The 15,998-nt window shown below is 40.1% G+C and overlaps 1 protein-coding gene across 4 annotated transcripts; it reads right to left on the minus strand.

Annotated features, from left to right (window-relative positions):
- Positions 1-119: 119 nt before the first annotated feature.
- Positions 120-4,359, minus strand: lrrc59 (leucine rich repeat containing 59). 4 transcript variants are annotated; one of them, XM_035406566.1, is made up of 8 exons: positions 4,254-4,359; positions 3,712-3,816; positions 3,549-3,608; positions 3,100-3,258; positions 2,786-2,890; positions 2,562-2,634; positions 2,156-2,335; positions 120-1,300 (listed from the first exon to the last, which is right to left on the minus strand). In XM_035406566.1, exons 1-8 carry the CDS (start codon positions 4,311-4,313, stop codon positions 1,056-1,058), a joined length of 987 nt encoding a protein of 328 aa, XP_035262457.1. In that variant the 5' UTR covers positions 4,314-4,359; the 3' UTR covers positions 120-1,055. The 4 variants fall into 4 exon arrangements, with proteins under 4 accessions (XP_035262457.1, XP_035262459.1, XP_035262458.1 ...); XM_035406568.1 differs by having other exon boundaries at positions 3,712-3,811; positions 4,100-4,344; XM_035406567.1 differs by having other exon boundaries at positions 4,100-4,344.
- Positions 4,360-15,998: the final 11,639 nt, after the last annotated feature.

The following is a 15,998-nucleotide window of genomic DNA, read 5'->3' on the forward strand; positions in this document are numbered from 1 at the left end:
CAAGGTGTAGTTGTCTTTTCAAACTAACCACAGGAGCCTTTAGTTGATGTTCTTCTTGTCAAAAAAAAGAACAGACAAATTAGTCCAACAGGTGTTGTGTCACAAAAAATGACAACTCATCCTTTAGCTGAGATATTTATTAATGCCAATTATCCTCAGAGAGACTATGTATCACAAGAAGCATCCTGACACATACCAGCTATTTCTTCCAGTTGACTTCAGGGGCACAACTTAACAGCAGAGAGGAACTCGACTCAAGACCAGCCTACTTTCTAGATCCCATACTTGCGGTTACTGGAGGCAGAGCTCCACGCTAAATGAGATGCGTAGCTCAAGCTCCTCAGTCCTCATTCCAAAAAGCATGCCAGGAAGACAAAACTACCATTTTTGTGTGCCCTCAGCTTATGTTGCAAGTGTGTTCTGGACAGAATAATATCTCGGCACACTGAACACAACAGCCTCAGGCAGTGTTCAGGAATGCAGTAGTCTCTGCAGTAGTGGAAGACACAGACATACATTCATGTTGCCTTTTGCTTGAGTTTCACAGACAGAAGTTTGGTGGCACTTAATTTCAGGAATCAGGTTCTCCATTGTCACTGAAGAGGATGTTAATGCACTTAACTGCAAACATGCATAAGATGTTGAAATGTTCGAAACAAAGCACATTTATCTGAAGTTCTACTGCATTTCCACATACATACTGTATGTGGTACATCGCTCACATAAAATTTACATCAAAATATTACATCAAAGGTTACGCATAAGACTACAAGGCAATGACAACATAACCCTTAGAACAAATTGTGCAGTGCAGAAATAAGCGTAACCTGTTTCACTCAGCAGTTCAACAAGTTTAAGACAATACCACGGCGGGATTACTTGACAAACTGCCTGGAAATTTGCTGGTCATTTTTTGAAGCTTTTAATTAAAAACAAAACAGAAAAAGGGAGGGGAATCAATTCCATAGGAATTTTAGGTGCATGGCCACCCTTTAGCTTCCACTGCAAGCCAAGGCCCTGGGAGACGTGGAGGGTTGGATCTCCGGAATGGCATCTCACGGCTGCTGCTCAGAGAGTTTCTGCAGGATCATCCTTACCACCTCTTGCCCCTGTGCCCAAGACAGTGCCTCCTCAAACAGCGCATTGACGGGGGTGCAGGCCTCTTCCCTACGCAGGTCAGTCAGCTGACAGACTGCCACAGCGCCAGCCGCACCCACCAGCAACAGCAGCAGCAGCTTGAGCGTCACAGCCAGGAGTGAGCGCTTGGTCTTGGGGGCTGCCTTCTCCACCACTGTGTGAGCTGGACAAGCAGTAGGGAGAGCAAATGACACTTCTGCTGACCTCCTCCACGTGTGCATGTGAAACTCTCTTTGTCACATACTTGTCTGTATATACCCTATATACCACTTAGCAACACACGCGTCTTTCTAGTGCCTCGACTGGGTCACCAAACATTAAAATTCTGTTTGTCAAAATGTCTCACAGCATGTTTGTTATCACAGATAACTAGCTAGCCATCTACAGAATTATATTCAAACAGAGGCTAAACTATCAATATAGTCAAGCTACAATCAGATTAGCTACTCTCTATACTGTCATTCATGGACATCGAGCTGACACTGTTGCAATTATGATATTATAACTGTTGGCTTACTTGCAAGCTTCAACTTTACCGAGTCACACCGATGTGCATTAATTTAGAATGGTGACTGAACTTTTGCAGGTGCTACTTCATGGCCAGGCATATATGGAAAAATTATACACACGTCCCAGCCAATCAGAATTGAGTATTCAGCCAAACTATATTGGTTTTGTGACCAAGCAACATTTTTGAGTTGAGAATAAAATTGTGTATCATATCTCACATTAACTGTGTTTATTGACACAATATGCTAAGCATTAAGACTTCACTATGATGGAGAAACTTGGGTATTGATGTGCGCTGCTATGCATGCATGCATTTTCTATACGAGTGGTGCCACCTGGCCAAGTTGCGTTCTAAGAATGGATTCTTCACCATACTAGGAATCTATTTCGAATCAAGAACATGCGATCAGTAAATCTGTGACATAACTGAAAATTACCATTCATAATATATACAAAAAAGGATAGATAGACATGCACACTCCTGACAGAGACCCTCTCCAGAACTCACCCTGCTGAGGTTCAGCTGACTTCTCCTCTTTCTCTTTCCGTTCCTGGGCAGCACGGGCAGCTCTCTGGGCATCATACTCTCTTCTCTTTCTCTCCTTCTCTTCCGCTTTCTCTCGTTTACGTGCTTCTCTTTCTCGTGCCTCCTTTGCTCTCTGCTGTGCTTCTTTTTTCTTTTCTAGTTCTGAAAGGAAATGGTCAGATTAATGAAAAGGTGTAAAATGAAAAATAATCTGCTTTTGTTTTTTCACTGAATTAAATTTCCTTTCAACAGCCGTGATGGGTTTATATGTGAATAGTTCCCAGAATGAGAGCTAACAAGGCTTTAAAAAATTAATAAAAAGGAACAACATTTGAATTTGAGTAACTTCTTGCCACAATACTGCAGTATTGATAAGAGCTGCACCAACCTCTTTCTTTAAGAAGACGGCGCTCTCGCTCTTTGTCCACTTCTACCTGTAGGACCTTCATGTGCTGGAGAACCTATATAGCATGACAGACAGACCTGGTTTATGCTCATAACAAGCAAAGCTTAAAAAAATGGAACCACAATGAACTGTACCTCCCATTTTACACACAGCTTCTCTGTTAATATGAGCTGCAAGTACTCCTGTCAAAACCTCTGCCATCTTACCCTGAATGCACACTGCTTGCACTGTTTCTCATCCAGACAGTCTCCCGCCACCTTGGCCAGAGTTGGTTCCAGGGGGTTATCCTTCAGATCCAGCCATTTCAGATTCTACAACATAAACACCCAACCTTACCTTCATTAAAAGGCAGTGGTAGCATAACTGATCAAAATACACGTATACCAGTTGTAGCCTATGAGGGAGTCACGATAAACATTAAAAAGAGGATAAAAACCTAAGCGCACAGATTAAATACGTTTACCATGTGGATTGGGACATGGCAAATGCATGGCAATGGCTCATGTCATAATGTACTTACCCTGAGCTGGGAGATGCTGGTGGGCAGCGAGGTGAGCTTATTGTTGTAGAGGTCCAAGTGCTGCAGGCTGACCAGGCGGCCCAATTCTACCGGTAGGCTCACCAGTTGGTTTTTACTGAGGTCCAACTTCACTAGGTGACTCAGGCTGCCAAACTCAGGCTACAGGAAGAAGGAAATGGCATAAGACAAAGAGAGCACAAACTAGGACATGGAGAAATTTACAACAGTAACGTACATCTTGACACACTATAGTAAGTTAAACGTCATACCAGTAAGGCAATTACTTGACTTCCTACATTAGCTATTTCACGACTGCATGCTATTATTGTAATGATCCCACAGCAGTGATGGCAAGTAATAAGATAAGATAACGTGTGTGCATTTATCCTTGCCATTTAATCATTCAAAGACCCCAATACTTATTGGGGATACAAAAACGGAACACTCACGGGAAGGGTTGTGAGATTATTACAGGAGAGGTCCAGCACTGTGGCTTTAGGGAAGGCAGCCTGATTCAAAGGAAGGAAGGGTATGGTGAGATGAGTTGCATTAAAAAAAAAAAAAAAAACTTGCATCGACGCGAACGTTATTTAGTGCCAACTAGTAACTTACCAGTTCTTTGACGGGCACCTCCGTCAAGTTGCACAGACTAAGGTCCATCTCATTGTCACTGATCTTGTCTCTGAGGTTTAGAACTTTGCCTTTATTCATTCTGTTCTGGGAAGCAGAAAAAGTCATCACGTAAGCTAGATAAGCCGAGCACTGATCATTTTACCTCCTATCACGGCAAGAACAAAAACTTGGCTAGACTAATATGGACGTGTCAGAGACAGGCAGCTAGATAGCTTGCTTGACAGAGCTAGCTCCTGACAAACAGAAATAAACGTCCCGACGAACCCTTTTTCTGCGGTCTATGGGACGAACACAGTCGTACATAAACACTACGGCACAACTATTAAATAACGTTATAAAGTGCAGAGTAACAAGTTGCCAAGCTTACCATGACATGTAACTAGCAAGTTAGCTAGCTAATGTCAGCCAGCTACGCTAATCTTCTACCTTCTTATACGTCTTGTTTTGTAAAATAAAAACGATTAAAATGGCAGTGGCTAATAAAAATAATTTGAATACGCGACTGTTAAATCACAACGTACAAGAAAAACTTCTTCAATGAGTCCACGCCTGCGTTCGCTGGACAGTTTCAGTTCAATCATTGAAGCCCTTCTCACGACGAGAATGAATATCCACGTCACACCTTTCGCCCGGTTGGGCTATGTCTTAGTACAATCAACAGGAGGTTGCCATCTATAGTTTGGAGGAACGCACTACAACGGTATTTTTGTATCAAAATTCATTCTGTGTGGAGGATTATTCAACCAGGGATTTCTGACATGGTAAAATACCACATAAAAAATTATTGGTATTTTAACAACCTTACAGCCCTAACGAATTATTTCGTGCAGTTGCAGCTGTAAAGGTCGGGCTAAGTTGCCTGGAAGACCAACTTCTTTTAACTCAAATTGACCCATTTGAAACTTTTAAAAAAAGAGGAATGATACTTTTGAAGTATGTATTTCATAAATAGTGATATATAGTGAGCGCCATAGCGTTTGGGACAAAGATATATTTTTTATTGATTTGGCTCAGTACTCCACAAATTTAGATTTTTAATCAACCAATTCACATGTGGTTAAAGCGCATAGGCTCTTGGCTTAGCAGGCTTTTTGTGATTTCTGAGTTCAGCAGGCCTCTCTTTCTTCTTAATGATGTTCCAAGTGAATTTTGGTAACCCAGAGATTTGGCCTAATACTTTACAGTGACTGTCTTTTTTCTTCTTATTATTATTTCTCATGCCTCATAATGGCTTCATTGACTTTCATTGGCATAACTCTGGTATTCATGTTGACAAACACCAACTAGAAAGGTTACAATTCCTTCAGGAATTGTGTGGGCTTGCTTTGAAATCCAACTGGCACTGTCCTCAAGCCTCAATGCATTTCAATGAGGGCGCATAGCTCAGAAGAAGCATGAAACTGTCCAGACCCAAGGCGCATCGTAACGTTACATATGCAGCCGGGGATCAGCAAGTAGCGGTTATGTTTCAGGAATTAGTCATATCCTAAAAGTGTCATGAGTAAAACTTGGCTAACTATATAGCTAGCTAGCTATGGCATGTCCTCACCTCTGTAACATTATTTCTTGTCCTCCGTGTGTCCATAGATCTATATCGGTGGTTGTAGCGTCTGTGTGTCCATACATCTGTATCGGTGGTTGTAGCTGTGTATCATTAGCTCCTACTCATGCGTGCAGGATAGCATCCGTACATGCTAACTAGGTTGACTAAAGTAGGCGAAACGCTAACATGTTAGGGTTAGCTAAAGTAACGTTAGGCGATAAAGCTGTGCTTAAAAATCTTGTGCCGTTGGAATTGCGTCCTACTAAACGTCCATGACTGAGTGACCACCTGCGCATGCGTCCTACTAAAGCATTTCACTAAATGTTCATGAGTGACCCTCTATGGAGTGACCACAGAAGAAGTTGAATATTTCAAAATGCTTTGAATATTTCAAAAAAATCTGAATACAAGCAACAATATCTGGAACTAGCAGGTCATTTTGCTGTAAAAAGTTTGAATGTAGTGTAAAAACTGTAGGACTAGTTAGTGCTAGAAAAATTGGGCAGAAAGTGCAGATAATAAAAAAATATGAAAGATAGCAAGAGTGGCAAGCCCACTAATAACAGAATACAAAGGCATTCAAAAGGCTAGAATCAAAATGGAGTCAACTGGAAACACGTGTGAAGTCATTCAGAAAAATGTGAATTGTTTGAACACAAATCTGAAATTGTGGAGGACAGAGCCAAATAAATAAAAAAATATATGTCTTTGCCCTAAACATTACGGTGCTCACTGTACATGGCATGTAGTAACAGTAATATAATATCACTAAATCAGCTAGGATTTGAGGTTGATATAGAAAAGAAGTTCAGAAGGCTAAACTGCCTCAATATGTTTCTTCAATAGTATTCATGGTGTGGAGGGCTAAACTTTGTGCAAATGGCAAATTTTCAGCTGTAATTTGAATACTTTACAGTTTTTCTAAATGTATAAAAGGGCTAATTTTATTTTATTTATTATTTCTTTTGACACAAATAGACATAAGGTCTATTTAGCCAATTGCTGTTGTTATGTGAAAACTATTACAACTGTCTAGCACACAATTTGTTATATTTTCACCCCTTGATGGCAATATATCATATAACCATAATTATTTTACCACAAGATGGCAGCATAACACACAATTATAACACAGCTGTCCCATCTTTTGCCAAAAGAATTGTAAGGTTACTCATTTTGGTCACGATGTTTCAATGTAATACAGAGTAGTTAATGAATTCCTAAAATGTATTCTCATCTGAGTTATATTAAAGCTCCTTAAATATGGAATGTTTTATGATGCTTTATCTTCATGGTGGAAAGTATTTACCACTTATGTCTCAACATTTTTAATCACTATTTGTAGAGGGAATCAAACATTCGCATCAGATGGTCTAAGACAGGAAACATGATTCTCAAAACCATCCTTAAAGCTGCCACAGTAAGTGTTTGCACTTGACTTGCTCTTGGTCTCTGTTTGTTTATGCGCATATTCAAACATATATGATAGTTGCAGTTCTTAATGTTACCCTCTAACCTTAAGACCTGCAAGTAAAGATTAACTGGGAAGTCTCAGACTTCCTGTTTGGGTCTTATTCTCAGCCATTCTCCAGTAATGTGGAATGAGCTCACCAATGTCAATGTGTAATCATAATTGCAGAACAAACCGAAAAAGCAAAAAGCTACCTCAGGGGGCCATTTTGGTTGTGTTTCTATTTTAAATGAGACCAGGCGGGCCATAGGACCCCCCAGCTCCAAATACTTATTTAGCGTCCTTCCAGAGACACAATCAGTGGAGCATGATAGGTATATAATCATCTCCCAGTGATGAAAAAACATTTGATAAATAGCGTAGCAGTAGTTTTCACTGTCCAGCAATAAATGGTTAAAATGTATCTCTGCTTTCTTTTTAATTTTTAATTTACCTGAAACTAACTGAAAAAAGAAGACACTTGACAGTAGTTAAACTGTTAAAAGTTTTGGAAACTTTATGCTATATTTCAAATATAATGGCACAAAAAACGAGTGTCTGTTTGACTTACAATTTTTTTTTAAATTGTACTAGAATACACATGCAATACACAGTTGATATTTTGGCATAATGCGGCGTTTCCATGAAGAGTAGAAAGAGAACTATGAGGACAGCAGGTCACAGCTTCTTCACAACAACAGGCAAAACAAAAGAGTGTCATGTAACTAATTAAAAAGTGTCTCTGTGAGTTGTTCATTGTTTTTTGTAATGCCTTGTTTGGTAATACCAGTTCTTTCAATTGTTCTGAAAGGACCTGAGTGAATACGCTTCATTGCAGAGGTGCATTTGTGACATGAAAAGTTAAGTATTTTGAGGGTGTAAATTTTATTAACATTCCCACCCCTCCCCTTTAGTACTAGCCTGCCCCCTTTCCTGAAAGTAAACAATAATCAAAATTTCCAGGAAGTGGGATAGTTCTTCAGGTCTTGCTCATCACCATGGTTTCAACCCCTGGTTGAATCCCATTGCATCCACTTGAAGAACTCAGACCACCCATGCAGAAAAACTGTAACCAGAAATATAATTCTACTGTATAGTTTCTACAGCATATCCTAATGATTGCTTAAATATACCAAACATGACAATGATACATCTAAAACTTAATACTGAATGTGGTTTATTAATGTGACTTTTATTGATGATAAATAGAAGACTCAAAGCTTATTTTTTTAAACATAGTTCTACATATGAGATGTCTCAGATATTGTGCCATGTTGAAAAAACCACACACATGAAAATACATAGGTTTAATGAAGTTATCAGTGTTATACAATATGGAGATAAATTTAAAATTCTGTAAAATTAACAAAGCGTGGAATTAGCATTCTCTCCACTAATCTGTGACTAACATGACATCCTAGTTTCTGATTCCCCACACCACATTCAATAGAGCTTTGCCAGCTTGTCAGTAGCATATAACCTTCTGTGAGCTGACTGAGAAAATCTGACTTTCTAATCTGGTGTTAACTGCAATGAATCGGGGTTTAAGATTCTCAGTCTCAGTCAAGACTTACTAGGGTCTTGTTTTGTGCTGATCGTTGACTTGCAAAACATGCCCTATTGACCCCAGTCACCTTTGTACAGGAGGGACATGCAGCCAAGGAGGTCATTGTAGTCAGTTATATTTAAATGTTGAATTGGGTACATGTGGGATTAAATCTTTCTTAGATGATAACACAGGTGCAGGATGCAGCTTTGTCAAGGGTAAAATAGGGCTTTCCTGATAAGAATGTCTGAAGAAACTATGAAGCATTGTGATAAGTGTAAATTAAATGATTGGCTAAAAAACTTAAGGTAAAAAATAGAAAAGACAACCAATTGTATAATTATCTGAAAAGTAACTAAACGTGCATTTACAATCCTTCAAAGAGAGAAACAATCATTTTCTTATAAATTTATGAGAATTTTTTTTTAATTTTCATTTAAAAAAATCTTAGAAACAGCAACTGCTACTTAACTTCTACCTCAGCAAAAAGAGGAAGAAAAGGGAAGAACCATATCAAATTAGTTTGTCCCCCTCTTTATTAATTCTCAACAATCCTTTCCAATAGCACTTGAAAGCAATTGAAAAGATGACACCAAAGCCAACAGTACACAAAGCAACACCCAATGCAAACTACTTTGCTCTTCAGCCCTGGAGTTTTGGTTCCTATGTCACTAATCTGTTACATCAGGTGTCGCCACCTTTGTGTGGTATCTGAGTACACATCCCTCTGTCTTAACCTGCATCAATGGGCCTGGTCCAGGCTGGCAGTGGTCACAATGAAGGTAGCACAGGTGTTGGTGTAATGCAGGAGGGATAGGACAGGTGCAAAGGCTGTGACACCTTGATGTCATCTCCACCTTCTGTAGGATGTGAGTAAAGTTACTGGACTGTTACACAAAATACATTTCCTGTCCACATAAGGGCTGTAAAAATCTTCAATCATTTTTTCTTTAAATCAAAACCATCCTCTCTTTTGCCATTTCAGCTATTGCTGAATATTGCTTAATATTAAAGAGGTGAAGTGGGCTGTTGGATAATGTTCTTTACCACAAAGCTTTTATTAAACTTTTGCAGGCAATAAGTTTGCAAACATTTATACATTTCAGTTTACAACAGCTGTGGGTGCTTAGTGCAAATATTAAGATTGGGGTAGTCGGGAGAAACTGTGTGCAGGCATAGGGCGATTTCATCCTTTTGTCACATTTTCCTGCCCCTATGGCTTGTCTAGTATTGCTTTTGCTTAATATTAGATTCTATCAACAACAAATATCTATCAACAAAAATATAGTTCAGATCTTATTTGACACCATTAAGAGAGTTTGCTCTCTGCACTATCTTTTGTTTATTCATATCCTCCTTAGTCAAATTACCCTTCCAGTAAATAGCTGCAAATGTTAATACACTACTTACAACACTGTTGTAGAACATTGGAAGCAGAGTACTACAGCAATCAAAGGGTCTGAGCTTTCTTAGGAAATACAATCTTGATTGAACTTTTTTGAAATTATAACTAGGATTTTAAAGAATAATAATAATAATAATAATAATTTAAATAGCACGTTATACATTGTTTTATACATGGTCTTTTTTTGTTGTTGTTGTCGACCTTGTGTATTTTATTCTGTGTTTTTGGCTTTTATTCCTAGAGGCACATTCTGTCACATGAAGGAATAAATGCTTTGGCAATGGACATGTCAGGGGTGTCATGCAAAAAAAGGCATTTTATTTGGAAATGCCATCCCCCCCCCACTGACAGCAATATCCCACCCTGCTGGAGAGCTCCCACATGTCCGTGTCCCTGCCGGCCTTGCCTTGTGTGCATTCCTCTCAGTTAATAAGTGTTTGTCTGAACCCTGGTAAAGGCTAATGATCACCCCATGCAAACATGCAGTTCCCTCCCACTCCAAACAATAAAAAGAACAGCAATGATACTCTCATAACTGTCATAAATGAGTCTTTCATAGATACTTAGCTCAGTCATTACCTGACGTTATATTATCTTAATTAAAAGTAAACACAGATGAGATGAAACTGTCAGATGGCATTGTGTGCCATTATTTCCACAGAGCAATGATTAGACTTATTTTTGAATGCATGCTAAATTAATTTGACATAATGAAGCAGATTTGGGATGTAATAAAAATTTGATAGTGTGATCATTTGAAGCATATGTAGAACATTTCCTTATATTTTAATGTTTAATTCTAGTCTCTTCAAAATTCAATAATGTATTCTTTTGATACAATGCAACTCCATGGTGATCTAAGTGGTCATAATTATCACGGCTGAAACACGATTGAAACATTATTCAAGGGAATGTAAATAGATTCATTCTCATTCATCTGTGTAAATGGGAATGTGTTTTTTTAAGCAGGCCTCATTTTCACATCAAGCCCAAATGTAGACCCTCTCAATAATACCCCCCGGAGTGAGACCAAAACAGCAGCCATGGGCACTGAACTGACAACAGAAAGAGAGAGGCAGCTACATTCAGGAACATTCACGGGTTCTAGGCCCTCTCTGTTCCCATGGAACCGTTTACTAAGGGGGACCTACAGCAAGACGCTGTTTTCTTTGCTGGGGGTGGAAAGCAAAGAGCAAAAAAAGAGAGAAGTGGGCTGTTATAAGGAGCAGCATCACAGTGAGGGTGCTGGCACACTGGAGCTGAGGGGATCGCCGAAGATCTGTGAAACGGCGTTGTTCCAGAGCTTCAGTTGAGTCGCCAAACACAAAGAAACAAAGAAATAAAATCAGAAAGGTTGAAATAAGAAAAGGGAGGGAAAAGAGAAGAAAAAATAGAACTGTCCATTGTGAAAATGCAAAAGGCCTGGTGGGATGTTTACTGAGAACCAATGAGGAATGGAAAATAAATGGACAAAAAGTCAAGGGAAAAGGCTTGCTATGTTCTTGTTTGGCTGGGGTGTTTACAATTGACCTGAGGTGTCAGCCTAGTGGTCCAGGCCAGGCCCTTAGCACAGAGGGCCGCTTGGTTTAAGGATTTGCTTTGTTCATCCCACCCTCCATTGAGAGGCAGGTCTGGGCTTGCCCGCCTGGAGGCACAGTCCACAATGCTGGGCTGTAGCAGCTAGGAACAGGCACAGCTACAGCAGTGTTTGTTTACTCTTCTTTATGAAATGTCCTCCCTCAACGTCCTTCTGAGGAATGCTAGCGCTGCTGCATGCCGCCGCATTGTCTTCTCGTCTCTATGACCGTGAACACTTCCTGCATCACACAGCAGGGTCACCAGGATACCAAGAGTGTTGAAGCTCTACTGGTTAATGCTGTACTTCACTGTGGTATCCTCTCAAAACACAAAGGAGGTCAAATTTCACTTGTTTCTTTCTTCATCAAATGATGAATTTCTGTTTTTCTTTATGACTCATCAACCATTCTTTTTAATGTGTGTTACGTTTGTTTTTTTAAGCTGTCCTCAATACCCATAAATAGCAAATAACTGGAAAAAAAGGCTATTTGGTTTACAACTGATAAGTACCCCATTCTATTTCTATGTATGCAGGCCGGAGCAGATATTACCACAAAGACTATTCAGTCCCTCATAATAACACAGGAAACCATCTGACAATTATTTAAAAAGAGGAAATATACAGACAGGCTTATGTGTATATTAAGCTGGATTTGCAGTACCTGTGAGTGTGCAGTCTCAGAGCACCCAAAAGTGTAGAGTATTTCTACGTAACGTCTTTTCCCCTCACTGGAGGAGTCATGTCTTACCTAAGGAGGGTGCCTGTGGGACTTTACTGACATTTACCCTACTGCTTTCCCATCATCCCCCTTTTCCTGTCATCACCAGCTCGCCCCAGAGAATCCGACCTGCTGGAAACTCCTGCCCATGCTCCGTATACCTGCTGCCGCTCACATCTGTCTGCACAAGGGAGCTGAGCTGAGAGATATATGCAGGGGATTTGGTCTGCCGCGCTCAGGTATCCACCCACGGGTGTAAAGCCACTGTGATCATGGTGACTGCCATAATAGGTTGCCTGCATAGGGCTCTCAGGCATCTATTTCATATGCGTTTGCTGACAAAATGACCTTGGCTTGAATTTATGAAACGACTAGGCCAGATCAGCTAGTGAACACAAGCAACCTTGCGGTCAATCTGAGGACATCACATAAGACGACTTAAAGCAGGCTGTGATTAGGAGAACTGAGAATGGGGTCGGGGATGGAGGACTGGGTGGGTGGGTGGGTTTTGGTGGGGTTGGTGGGGGGGGTGTTTTGAGGCCAAACACAGCAGTCACACGTGTACCGGGTAAAACCAATCCTGAATTGTGATGCAGAACAGAAGACAATCACAGTTAACTGTCAGTTCCGGGAATGGCTTTGTTCGCTCTTTTTCAATCTCATTCCCACTCGGTGGAATGCCACAAAGGGCACCCCTAGGTCGCTTTGTGCAGGGAACAGCGAGGCTTCCCACCTTTTCAGAAAGCTGTGCTTCTCCTGTGGTTACTCACTGCGTGTTTGTTCTCTTTGCCAGTGACGCATGTCGGATTACTCTTTCGCTTGTGTCTCGTTGACAAAGGCCTATCAGGGCCACACTGCAACGGCGAAAAGACACACCAAACAGCCACCCATCAGTGAACCCAGCCAAGCCTCTTCTGACCCAACGCCTGACCTTGTGTATTTTAAACACGTCAGAAATAATGCTGACTTTACAGAGTTTTGCATCAGATATTGCACTATGTTCACTAATGATAATTGTTGGCTATTGGAAACTAAATTAGTAAGAGTTTGAAAATAAAGGACTATATAAATAAAAGACTATATAACCTGCAAAGTACATAATTCCTCAGCATTATTATCCTCATTCTAACAGATGCTTTGGATATATGGTCTTCTTGATATATGTAGCAACAAAACTCAGATATAGTTTATAATGTTGGAAAGAGCTAGCCAGGCCAATACAGCATGCACACATGCGCAGCTGAATCTCGCTTCTGTTCCACAAATGGCGTAAAGCAGGAAAAGCTGATAGTGGATCTAGCTGTATCTTGTTTATATTTCACACTAAAACACTTTGTTCTTTTTGTCTTATCCCCACGGCTACAACAAATGCATTCTCGAGCTTTCACTTGGCTGAGCAGCTCAAGAAGCTTAACCAGTGCATTAAAGCGGGACTGCACACTGTTTCAAAAAGCCCCTGTGCATTTGCCCTGCTGATGGGGGTTATTAAAAGTTCACTTTGGTAAGGCAAATGCACTTTTACAAAGACTTGCACCGTCACTGTAATTAATCTCAACCACCAGCAAACCTTCCCTCTCTACAATCGCTATGCCTCCACAACCCGGCTCTATCCCCCAGAGTCTGAGGGATCAACAGGAGAAGCGCTCTCATTCTCCTTCCCGTCTACATGACAAAAGAACCAGCAGTTGCCTGGGAGACTGGCTTTCATTAGCTATGTGATAAAAAAGATGGATTCTCTCTCTCTCTTTCCCCCTCCCTTCTGAACGTAGAGACAAGCTGAACTCGTCAGTCCATCCAGCCAGCAGAGTCCCGCTCTCTCTCTTTCTCTCTCTCTCACTCTGTCCTGGGCCTGGAATACCAATGGGGTTGTGGGGCAACAGCGAAAAATACGTCTTGAAGGCAGCTCTTGTTCCACCCCCAAGGACTGGCCAAGCCAATATTTTCACAAGGCGAGAAAATCCTGGGGTCAGCGTAGACTTCGTCACATTTGGCCAAGAGCACACTCTTCTCTCAAAGGTTCACTTTCTTTTTTTAGCTTTACTTTCTTTCCTTAAAACTGTTACACTGTTATACATTGTATACTGTGCAAAGAGAAGCATGTATGTATGTATGTATGTATGTGTGTTTCTGCGTGTGTGTGCACATTTGTATGCACTTTTGTTAATTCATGCAAGCATGAGGGTGTGTACATAAGTAAATATGTATGCATATGCGAGTACTCATTTACCATTGATATATTGGAACGACTGAGGTGCCAAGAGCAGAAATAATCATCCAAGATGTAGGATACAAAAATTAATAAACTGAATGTTGAACACAATGTGCATGTGCTTCAGGAAAATATATCAATTGTATGAATATTCACTTCCAACAACTTATTCTCCGAGGCTGCCACATAATTCAAATTTTCCTATAAATATGCTTCTCCTAATGTGTACAAGTAACGGATTATAAAAATGAAAAATGAGTATAAAATTTAAATACCTATTGTGGTTTTCATACTTTTAAATTAGGTATAAATATTTAAGATGTTGTTGAATTTGTTTTTCTGTTTGTTGCTATGTTTTGGGGTTTAGGTGTTCCTCGAATGAGAGAGGCTGGGTACCATCTCAGAGAAGATATCTCCTTACACAGAGCTGTCACCAGGGCTGGGAAATAATGCAGGCATCACGTTACTGCAGCTTCTCACCTAACAAACACACCTTATAATTATAGACCTGCTTTCAGGAGGAATGCTCACTAGAAAATAACTCTGGGCGTACGTGACGTCCCTACCTTTCATGTTACATATATATGTCTGTCGGTCTTTGTGTCACATCAAGGCTTAGCATAAATACCTGTTTGGTAATCTCCCTCTGTTTAAATGCACGTACGATGCCACACACAGAATCAATAAATGGGGATGAGTGGTTACTAGCATCTCCAATAATAAATAACATACATCGCTATTACCTAATGCATAAATAACCAATGGAACATTTTGTTACAGGAACACTCAGAAACACCCAATGTTACCTCAGCTGAATACATAACGGAAGTATTACATTGTCTCACTTTCCAAATGGTGCTTAATTTTGTCACTTTTAAGTTTTTCCATTTTTTTATTTGCACATTGTTTCCTCTCAGCATCAGCTAAACTCATTCTGTTTTTAAAGTAAGGGAAAAAATACATTTCCTTCAATTAACCTTTCGCACAAAAAGTGTCAGGAGTGAATAGTGCCCTAAATCAGTTTCTACCCATCCCTCATTGAGATTGCTTCGTTCAAGAACAAAATCAAATAATAAATAATTAATCAGAAAACATAAATAAAAAATCAGTTGAAGGTAAATGTTGCTGCACAAAGAAGAGAAGTTGAGACATGCCCCTTGCCGTCTGGTTCTTTTAAGAGTGCCACATAAACCTGTCACCTAAACTTCTGGCACAATGGCGTAGCCAAGAGTGGACAGAGAAAGACTCTAAGGTTGAGTAAGGCCAAACAATGCAGAATATCAGGACATGGGACAAACATCTTTCTTGGACCTCACACGAACCCAACAAGAGGTGCCAAAGCAGACTCCAAGGCCCGCAATAATCTAATTGAGCACAGACAATAGGGGTTAAAAACTGTATCCCTCACTGTTGAGACTCACCTCTGAAAACATGAAGGCGCAAATTGCGAATGAGAAGCGCATACAATCACAAAGCCCTGAGTGGCCTATATGGCCCTCAATTCATCCCATTCAACAAACACAAGCCACACTACCAAATGGGCCAGAACAAGAAAGCCCAAATCAACCGAAACAAGCGTCCAGGCTATGTGAAAGAGAGTCTCCAGAAGCAAATCTCTTTAAAGTATTTTATTGTAAATAAAACTTAAAAAGAAAAAAAGAATGGTTATTACAATTGCACACATGAAACTGCATATCCCAGCATAAGAAACCAACACAATACAAAGAAGAAGGAGAACACAATGACAAACAAAATAAACAGATTTTCAGAGATGATGCATACATGATGAGAACTTTGAGGAGATGGGAGTGCGATT

This window comes from Anguilla anguilla, chromosome 2 (assembly GCF_013347855.1).
Source record: "Anguilla anguilla isolate fAngAng1 chromosome 2, fAngAng1.pri, whole genome shotgun sequence".
Classification (NCBI taxonomy): domain Eukaryota; kingdom Metazoa; phylum Chordata; class Actinopteri; order Anguilliformes; family Anguillidae; genus Anguilla; species Anguilla anguilla.

What these genes read in the sequence shown, in the direction of transcription:
- lrrc59 (XM_035406566.1), bottom strand. Translation starts at nt 4,313, where the DNA reads ATGATTGAACTGAAACTGTCCAGCGAACGCAGGCGTGGACTCATTGAA. An exon ending in GCAAGCAGTGTGCATTCAGG is followed by an intron (nt 2,635 to 2,785) that starts GTAAGATGGCAG and finishes CATGCTATATAG; the next exon opens with GTTCTCCAGCACATGAAGGT. An exon ending in GTCAGCTGAACCTCAGCAGG is followed by an intron (nt 1,301 to 2,155) that starts GTGAGTTCTGGA and finishes CTGCTTGTCCAG; the next exon opens with CTCACACAGTGGTGGAGAAG.